Source organism: Perissodus microlepis, chromosome 20, assembly GCF_051167445.1.
Source record: "Perissodus microlepis isolate ML-2025 ecotype Zambia chromosome 20, ASM5116744v1, whole genome shotgun sequence".
Classification (NCBI taxonomy): domain Eukaryota; kingdom Metazoa; phylum Chordata; class Actinopteri; order Cichliformes; family Cichlidae; genus Perissodus; species Perissodus microlepis.
The window spans coordinates 17048447-17058659 of record NC_140480.1 but is presented as its reverse complement, the minus strand read 5'-3'; the positions used below and the strand labels follow the sequence as shown (position 1 = coordinate 17058659).

At 40.1% G+C, this 10213-nt stretch overlaps 1 protein-coding gene across 4 annotated transcripts; it reads right to left on the bottom strand.

Annotated features, from left to right (window-relative positions):
* Positions 1–662: 662 nt before the first annotated feature.
* On the bottom strand, positions 663–9823 carry LOC146364343 (kelch-like protein 7). Of its 4 annotated transcripts, none has more exons than XM_084918208.1 (13): positions 9698–9823; positions 8813–8939; positions 8405–8507; positions 7904–7997; positions 6915–7039; positions 6671–6846; positions 6341–6515; positions 4315–4418; positions 3647–3884; positions 3292–3493; positions 1735–1832; positions 1414–1600; positions 663–1048 (listed from the first exon to the last, which is right to left on the bottom strand). In XM_084918208.1, the coding sequence occupies exons 2-13, from the start codon at positions 8918–8920 to the stop codon at positions 982–984; spliced, it is 1677 nt and encodes a 558-aa protein (XP_084774334.1). In that variant the 5' UTR covers positions 8921–8939; positions 9698–9823; the 3' UTR covers positions 663–981. The 4 variants fall into 4 exon arrangements, with proteins under 4 accessions (XP_084774334.1, XP_084774335.1, XP_084774333.1 ...); XM_084918209.1 differs by having other exon boundaries at positions 8813–8936; XM_084918207.1 differs by lacking the exon at positions 9698–9823 and having other exon boundaries at positions 663–930; positions 8813–9577.
* Between the last annotated feature and the right edge of the window lie 390 nt (positions 9824–10213).

Here is a 10213-nt window from a genome sequence, read left to right as displayed (position 1 = left end):
GTAAACTGAAGAATTGTGTTCACGTTGGTGGCAGGCAGTTGTTGTAAGGCTGATCGATTCTGATACAATCCATGAAAAACACTCAAAGTGTGTGACAAAGGAACAGTCTACAAACTAACAATCAGCTTTTAGAGATAGAATCTAATAGAGTCTGCACATGGTTTCTTGAAACTGTCTTAAACCAGCGCACGTGAAACCAAATTTGCTTTGTGACTTTTCAAATTTTAATACCTTGTGCAGACTAAACTTGTTTCAGCCCCTCAGGCCTCATCTACAAATTGCTTTACAAAAAAAAACAAACAAAAAAAAAAAAAAAAAAACCACAAACACACAAAACAAACAAACCACCAAACATACAAATGTAGTGTAAGGATATTAAAAGAATGTGGCGAAACCGCTGAGGCCCTCAAGTCAGTTACTTCTTCAGGCAGTTTTATTTCACTTTCAGGCAATTGGTTTGGATGTTTTATCAAAGTAAGGGTAATTAATCTGATTTTACAGTAGAATCTTCAGCATCCATTTTGGATCTGTGCTAAAACATGAAAGGAACTTATGCAAAGATTAAATTCTCTGACAGACAAAGCAAGGGGGGGGGGGGGGGGGGGGGGGGGAGAGAAAAGAGAGAGAGAGAGAAAGACTCCTACAAGAACATTTCAAATCATTAGCAAAGCACTTTTATTAAATTAGTCATGAATCAATAAAAACACAGCACATCCACACAGCAGATATCTGCCAAACATTTACAAGCAAGAGAATTTTTACTGCTAAACAAAGTTAAAAGAACATAACCATTCTGTAAACATGCACATTAAATATTGTGATGAGTAACCCTTTCAGACGTAGGTCCTTGTGAAAATCAGTTAACTATTCCACTACAGGAATCCTAGGGGTCTCAAACAAGCATCATAACAATCAAATGTGCATCTTGTCCTATGAAGAGGAGGCAAATAAAAACATTATGCGGCTGCCTTCAATGAACTCTCATGGACCAACCGTGCAGATAATGCAGCTGGTGGAGAAAAAAGCTTGAGCTTTGGATGTTACCCACCTGAACACAAAAGAAATGTTTCAGTAAAAAGTTGAGCAAATAGATTGAGTGTTTACTGCTCAGACTTTATAGTAATGATGCTTCTTTTACAAATATCAGCAGTGGCTAAAGCATCATAAAATAATAAGATAAGTCATATTAGGCAGTACTTTTTACAACCCAACTGCCCAATCGCTTATGTTGATTTCTAACAAGAATTTATTATTCACACACACACACACACACACACACACACACACACACACACACACGAACAAATTCATATTAATGACATGTTTAGACATTCTGAAAAATATAGTGCTCTCCATTTTTATATTTAGTTGTTTATATAGTTTATGTCAACAGTATTTAGTTGATGTACCAACCTATTGGTTTTTGTGTGGTATTCTAGGACATTTGTGAGGCACTGTGCCCCTAGTCCCCTGCCTGCCAGCACAAAAATGACGTCACCGACGGGCACACATTTCACTGTGAGACTTCTCCACGGCATCCTTGAGGCAGCATGCCACTTGTTAGTGGTAATATCATAGTATTCTACTGAGTCAAGTCCACCTGGAAAATAGGGAACCCCCCCCCAAAAAAACAAACAAACAAGCATGCATTATACAGACCTACTAGCTATGGCCATCGTGATAAACTACAGTAGTACTTTGATTCCTTAACACTGTAACAGCTGTTTTCTTTACCAGTTGACCCTTCGCCTCCAACAGCATAGATCTTGTTGTCGACAACCACTAGCCCATGGTTCTTCCTGGCAACCCTCATTTCATGCAATTTTCTCCACCTGGAAGGTTGTAGCAGAAAACAAATATAGTGTAGAGAAGAAAAAAATCTAATGTGTATTCTTGAGAGTTTTATGACCCACTGAATAAGCTTTTAAGGGAATTTATTCAGCAGGATTTTCAAATGTTTGATAATGACAACCTTGGTGCCGAAAACCGATGTCCAAAGCAAAGTGTCAAAAACCCTAAAGTTCCCGGAATTGTCATTGAAATCTGGTTCAAAGTTAATCTCCAAATTCCATTGTTAAAATGCGCAGCTTCAAAGCAGAAATAGACTGGTTTACACCCACGTACAAAAACTATTCTATAATCAGTTTCTCTGCTTTGACATGAAGCCTTGAAAACCACCAATGGTTACTTATGCTATGCCCCAATTAAGGGGCTGCATGCTTCGGAGGCCGCATTTGAAGGCCGTTTATGTCACAGCCAGGCAACGAAGGCTGCTCCAAATGAGTCCTTCATTTCCCTGGATTTGAACTATGGGTCCGGTGTATGCTTCATGGCCCAACCTATCCCAGAATTCATAGCACCTCCCAGCCAATTCCAGTTTCCAATAATGGCGGAAGCTAACTAGTTGTAATATTACTCTTTTCAATACTTTATTATAAAAATATTAATAATATAAAAATACTTTTCAAACACTGCAATGGCGGAGGAGCCTGGCTAAAGAGTTTGAAATATCTTCTGGTTAACGGGAGTTTTTCCCCTTCCCACCAACACCAACTCTCTCCACTATGGTAGGATCTTTACTATATAAAGCACCTTGAAGTGACTGTTGTGATTTGGTGTTATATAAAATAAAACTTTAACTTGACAGAGTTTGTACCAACCAATCATCCTGCTCCTAGTATTTTATTAGCATTACTTAGGACTAATGAGAAGGTATAGCCATACAATCTAGGGATGAGCTTACTAACAATCTTGATAATGTATCAATTATATAATTTTATTATATTATTTATTATATAAATATAATTAAACTAAAAGTTCAGAAAACTTTACTTCTGACTTCGAATTTGGTCGAGATTTTTAGAAGATGCATTATGGTATTATTTTGAAATCCCATGTTTTCACAAATTTTCGTGGTGGCTATAAGATCCATTGTGCACTGGGAGAAACCTGGAAACCATGTATTTTTTACACTGGTGTCCACTGTGGCCAGTACAACAACAGTAACTTTTGTGCTTACTTATGCAAGATTTATACTTCAGCTGCCACTTTTCTTTTTTCTTCAATCTAATTCATCAAAATTCCAGCGCAATGCAGGAACACCACGCACAATCGCCAGTGACACTGGTCAGTCATGCAATAAAGTGGTATACATTTAGCTTTAACTTTGCTAGCCTCCTGATGCCCATTGATTCATAGACCTCCTTTAAAGCACAAAGTCCCAAACATTGCAAACATACACAGAAAAAAAAAAAAAAAAAAAAAGCAGCGTACAGAGCTGTAGTGACTCACTGTTGTGTGCTGGGGTCATAGACCTCACAGTTCCTGAGAACTCTACCAGAAACACTGTTGCCAGTCATTCCTCCACAAACATAAATGAGCCCATTGGCCTCCACTGAGGCATGACTGCAGCGGGACACTAGCATGCTGGTGTTGACCTGCCATGACTCTGTGATTGTGTCATAACTTTCAAAGAGGTCCACAGCTGACCCACCTGCAAAAACACTACATAATATCAGAAACATATGCTTGCAGACATGGCTAGAAACTTTCCCCACTGATAACTAGCTATACTACATTCATAGCAAAACTATAGCAATTCACTGCCCACAGTCTCTTCAAGAGATACACATATCACCATGCATACCCGCTTCTGATCCTCCAGATGTGAAGATCTTGCCCTCAAAAACACACGCAGACATGTTCTCACGAGGTGTTGGTGGCCCTGGCCTGGAGCATCTATTCCTCAGAATGTTGTAGAAGTCTGTGTGTTTGATGTGAAAGCTGTGTGAGCCACCTAAAATGGAGCCCACCCTATTCCAGAGGACAGCTGTGGTATTCTGGCGTTTTGACAGTTTGCAGTTGATGCTCATCCAGCTGTAATCCTGAATGGAAAGCAATACCAACACTTGTGTAATGATTAGAACAGACCTGCTATTGTATGGAACTATTTAAAGAAAACAACAAAACCATCAAACACCGAAGATTAACCAAATCGTTATTCTACTAATGTGCACCACTATTTAGCCCCATTTACTGTTTGTTGCTTCGTGCTCATCTTCTCAATCTTATTTCCCCTTAACCTTCCACCAAAAATGGCTGGCCTGCCTTGAGCTGGAAGTCACTTTGAGAGTTTTTCCTCCTTATAGTAGGTTAAAGGTAGCTCATATGTAATCAGTGGCATTCCTCTACATTTACCTACGGTGGCAATGTAAATAAAAATCAAGCAACTGCTAAACAAGCCCATACCTAAACGATATTACACAGTCTGGAGTGATGCCCCTGTGGCTAGAATTGGTAAATATTTGTTGTTACCTTGGGGTCAAAGTAGTAGCAGCGGTTACCATCAAACAGACCAATGCAGTTGTCGTACTTCTTGCGACGTGGTTGGCTGAGCTCTCCAAGGTCCGACGTCGCACCTAAGGCAAAAGCAATGAGTTTTTTTTGTGAATGAATATATCCATCTACACAGTGGAAAGCAATATCGCAACTATTTGAACTTTGCCTGTATCACGTGACGAGCCAAATTACCAATACTGGCCATTTAGAGCAACAACATATACAGGGAGTGCAGAATTATTAGGCAAGTTGTATTTTTGAGGAATAATTTTATTATTGAACAACAACCATGTTCTCAATGAACCCAAAAACTCATTAATATCAAAGCTGAATGTTTTTGGAAGTAGTTTTTAGTTTTAGCTATTTTAGGGGGATATCTGTGTGTGCAGGTGACTATTACTGTGCATAATTATTAGGCAACTTAACAAAAAACAAATATATACCCATTTCAATTATTTATTTTTACCAGGGAAACCAACATAACATCTCCACATTCACAAATATACATTTCTGACATTCAAAAACAAAACAAAAACAAATCAGCGACCAATATAGCCACCTTTCTTTGCAAGGACACTCAAAAGCCTGCCATCCATGGATTCTGTCAGTGTTTTGATCTGTTCACCATCAACATTGCGTGCAGCAGCAACCACAGCCTCCCAGACACTGTTCAGAGAGGTGTACCGTTTTCCCTCCTTGTAAATCTCACACTTGATGATGGACCACAGGTTCTCAATGGGGTTCAGATCAGGTGAACAAGGTGGCCATGTCATTAGTTTTTCTTCTTTTATACCCTTTCTTGCCAGCCACGCTGTGGAGTACTTGGACGCGTGTGATGGAGCATTGTTATGCATGAAAATAATGTTTTTCTTGAAGGATGCAGACTTCTTCCTGTACCACTGCTTGAAGAAGGTGTCTTCCAGAAACTGGCAGTAGGACTGGGAGTTGAGCTTGACTCCATCCTCAACCCGAAAAGGCCCCACAAGCTCATCTTTGATGATACCAGCCCAAACCAGTACTCCACCTCCACCTTGCTGGCGTCTGAGTCGGACTGGAGCTCTCTGCCCTTTACCAATCCAGCCACGGGCCCATCCATCTGGCCCATCAAGACTCACTCTCATTTCATCAGTCCATAAAACCTTAGAAAAATCAGTCTTGAGATATTTCTTGGCCCAGTCTTGACGTTTCAGCTTGTGTGTCTTGTTCAGTGGTGGTCGTCTTTCAGCCTTTCTTACCTTGGCCATGTCTCTGAGTATTGCACACCTTGTGCTTTTGGGCACTCCAGTGATGTTGCAGCTCTGAAATATGGCCAAACTGGTGGCAAGTGGCATCTTGGCAGCTGCACGCTTGACTTTTCTCAGTTCATGGGCAGTTATTTTGCGCCTTGGTTTTTCCACACGCTTCTTGCGACCCTGTTGACTATTTTGAATGAAACGCTTGATTGTTCGATGATCACGCTTCAGAAGCTTTGCAATTTTGAGACTGCTGCATCCCTCTGCAAGATATCTCACTATTTTTGACTTTTCTGAGCCTGTCAAGTCCTTCTTTTGACCCATTTTGCCAAAGGAAAGGAAGTTGCCTAATAATTATGCACACCTGATATAGGGTGTTGATGTCATTAGACCACACCCCTTCTCATTACAGCGATGCACATCACCTAATATGCTTAATTGGTAGTAGGCTTTCGAGCCTATACAGCTTGGAGTAAGACAACATGCATGAAGAGGATTAAGTGGACAAAATACTCATTTGCCTAATAATTCTGCACTCCCTGTACATATACACAAAACCCAGAAAATATTCCAGCAAAACCCTGGAATTCAATTAGCCACAATATTATGTTGTACATGTATAACAAGTTTTACCGAAATTCATCAGTTTAAACTTTTTGCTTCCATTGAATGATGCAGATCATTTCATTGGGAATGTTGGTTACGCCACTGTTCTTGCATGAATGTCTTAAACTTGAATTTGAGTGCAAGCTCTCCATTTTGCTACTCACGGGTGATCATCTGTAAACAGTGTGGGTTGTCCTGGAAGAGCGGCTCAGTCTTTACAGTTTCTGACAGGAAGGTTTTGGGGACCAGAGGTAGGCGAATGCACCTCAAAACATCCACAATATGCTGTTGTCTACTTGGGATGTTATACTTTAGCCAGCGCACTGCAGCATCATAAACCTGAATGGAGCAACATGTGGGAACAAAGGCTTTCCACAGTGTTTTTTTTGTTTTTTTTTTAAACTTGCTTTAGTTAAATTTCAGGTCTACTTTGATTTCAGTTAGCTACATTTTTTTTTGTTTTAAATACAAAATTTTAGTCGACACTGTGGTACCTGTGTCTCACAGTAGACAGTGAGTTTGTCCTGGTGCAGTAGATGCGTGAGCTGTGCAATGTCCAGATTTAGAAATTCATCCAGTCTGCAGACATCAGTAAAGTGGAGATAGGAAAACTCCTCTGCTGCTGCCTTCAGCTCTGGACAGTTCATGCGGTCTGCGAGTACTGAAATGCCTGCAAAAGCACAGAACAGGAATCACTCAAAGAAATCCACAATGGCAGGTCTGTGTTTCTGTTGTTACCCAGGCAGTTTGTTGCATCAATCTGTCCAAAAATGAACTTCGCACACATCATCTTCACTGGTTCAATCTGGTACTGGTTGGCCACATTCAGCAATGACTCTGCATTAGTACTGTCCACTGTGATTCTGGGACACGGCAAAACACAAAGTATGAAAAAACAAAACAAAACAATCTTTTATTGCCATATGATGAGTGTACTGCAAAGTAAGATTAATGCACTAGTTATGTTAAGGCTTTCTGGTTTAAAAGTGAATAAAAATGCCATGTTTTCTCCTATTCTTTTATTTACAGCATGTGTTTAGAGCCAAGCATTTATAAAAAAAGGCTTGCTCTTAATCCAATGCATTTGTCTGGCAGAAACCTTCCTTATGCCTTTATCTGCATGAACCCGTGTGTGCTGTGACTCAGCCACAGAACAATGATCACACTTAAGTTCTTGTGAAATATCTAAGGTTTTCATTCCATGGCCAAGCATTGCACTATTTCACACTTCAGCAGAAGAGAGACCCTTTTTCTTTCCCATATAGCTTGAAAATGGTGGTCTGCTTAATAATGTGGAACATACTTCTTTAGTAGTTTTTCCCCTTTAATTGGGCTCACCTGGTAAACTAATAGTCACAGGTGTCAGAAATTGATTTTAGTGATCCAAAGAGCACTGAGACACAGTGCCATCCATGCATTTAATTGAAAAACCTCATATCTAATCTTTATGACACTAAATACAATTTTCATAATAATTTGGAACGCGGTGTAGGGATTATTCTGTGCAGAATAAGACTTGTGACACGTCAAAATCCCATTTTATGTGAGTGCACACAGAGTCTGAAGCAGAAAGCTGGCTTAAAAGAAAAAACAAAAACTGCTAACTACTATTGTGATACCCATTACCACTGACTGTAGTTTTAGGCTTTGTCAAGCCAGTTAACACAAACAATGCCTTACTGGGTTCAACTTGCTTCACAGTATAGCCCTGTTTTAAACACACTTACTGTGAGGTATAAATATATTCAAGCAACAGCTCAAGGATCTCAGGCTCAACACTCCTGAGCTCCACCTCAGGAGACACAGACTCCTTCATTCTGGCTGAAAGTGAAAAGAAAATCAAACAAATAAAACAATTAACAACAATTAACAGAACTACATCAACAGCCATACGCATTTCAGAAATTAGCCATCTTTGTTGAAATAAACCATTGAGCTTTTGTGTTTGAAGCCAAATGCAGTCCATTTTGTTAAATGAAATGTATATTGTGAATTAAAAGGAAGGCAAGCAAAACCAGAGTAGATTTACCATTATGTTTCAACTCATCACACAGTTACTTAATTTTAGTCTTTACAAGATATTTAAATTTTGGCTCACATGGTTCTTTTTCTATTTTACTCAACCTAAGGGATGCTCCTCTGATGTTTCTCTGGAGACAGTTTTGTAGTAAGGCCTCAAGGCAGAGTATTAATGTGTGTTCTTTTGTGTAGTTTTGTGTTATCCTTACTGGTGAACATAAGTCTGAAGACATGGCTGGCTGCAGCTAGCACTGCTCTGTGTGCTGCAAGGCGTTTTCCCTGAACCACAAGGGTCACATCACAGAGGTTGCCCTGGAGAAAATCAAACAAAGAGGTGTACTAGATAGCAAGTTCAACTTTGTCAAACTTTCCTTGTGTTTGACCTAAAGCCCCAGTCAGAGATTACCAATGTAGCGACGCCAATTATTTAGTCAGGTAAATCAGAGTTTCCTGTGTTACTTTTGTGACACAGAAAATTCTGACCTTAACATCAGTATGCGTCGCTAACCCGTCAACCTTGCTTTGTACTACAAAGCACAAGAACCAAGACGGGAACAACCACAGTCGTGCCTTTTGGCAGCATTAGTCTACAGGCTTTTGTATTCTTAAACACCCACCTGTTTTCTCACGTGGTTAAGGAATCCCATGTAGTTGGTCAGACATGTGCGCTCTCTGATGGCACTTTTTCTGTTATTTTTCTTGGCACTTGATGAGGAGGCCATCATCCCATTTATGTCGGCGCTACTGTCAGAAGACATGTTTCAGTAAACAGTTTCTCTCAAACTCCTTCCCCTCTGCTGCTCTTGAACTAGGTGAGCAACACTCAAATTTCCTCAGACATGCAATATCAAAGATGTCGATATCAAAACACAGGAACTTGCTTTCACAGCACTACTGGGCCACTTTTTACTTCCATGTCTGTTTTATGGATGCAGGAGCTTGACAGGTTACAGAGAAGGAGATGCCCCAACAACTCGAAAAGTGAGACGTTCTGGAGAGCACTTTCCAATAGCTTTGTTTCTTGTTCTGGCTTCTTTTATCCCCCCCCTCCCTTCAGTTCAAACACAGTTCAGGAGAAGACTAGCTCTAACTGCCTCCAATACCAGTACAAATGACGTTGGCTCCCAACAAACAATGTAGAAAACAATTAACTAATTTTTGGGAGATGTTGTGCTGGGCGTCTTTTCCACGACATCTCCTCGGAGCCATTTAAAAAGTCAGCTGGAAGGTAGTGCCAAATCCTAATTACATAAAGAGCAATAAAATAGCCAGACATCACCCAGCAAAATACTTCTATTGTTTTGCTATGTTTGATTGGGTAGGACCTTCAAAGAAAAAAAGTCTACACAAACACTTGAATATTAGCTGGTATGCTCTCCATTGCTAGCATGCCAGCTAACTCTAACTGGCAGACAAGAAGAAACGAGGGAGGAATACAGGGCACGCGCACCACAAAATGGCGAATTTAATGGTGGCTTTAAAAAAGCAAATCAGTTACCTACCTGCACCCGATCTCTCAGATCAAGTGCAAGAAAGCAAAGCTCACTTTTATACTACAGGAAGTCCCGCTTTGTAAGGGTCAAGGCCGTGACCTTGTTTACATCCGTGCCATACTTGCCACTTTTAACTCAAGAACACTCAAACTGAGCACGAGGCCCGGGGGCGGAGTCCAAGCGTTGGCGTTACTGCTTGGAACGTGAACGTTGTAATGTATGCACGAGACACTTTAACATTCCACTGGCACAATGTACATTTTCAGACTTTAAATGTAAAATTTCCAGATTGTTTTATTTAATATATTTAATGTTTATAATTAACTATTTACTGTATATAATATCCTGTTTATGCACAGTAGTAGAGGACCGTTTCAGGACACATCTCATTTCAGTGCACGTTGTACTCTAAAGTCTAGTAAACTCTAGTAAAACTATGCATGTGACAAATAAAGAATCTTGAATGAACTGGTGGCACAAACGGAGCAGCCTTTCCGAGTGCTCTTCTTGGAAACTGCGGAAAAA

Coding starts and splice junctions, on each gene's coding strand:
- LOC146364343 (XM_084918206.1), bottom strand. CDS start 8,953: ATGTCTTCTGACAGTAGCGCCGACATAAATGGGATGATGGCCTCCTCA. Junction 6,847..6,914: donor TGATGCAACAAACTGCCTGG/GTAACAACAGAA, acceptor GTGCTTTTGCAG/GCATTTCAGTACTCGCAGAC. Junction 1,601..1,734: donor TGGAGGCGAAGGGTCAACTG/GTAAAGAAAACA, acceptor CCTATTTTCCAG/GTGGACTTGACTCAGTAGAA.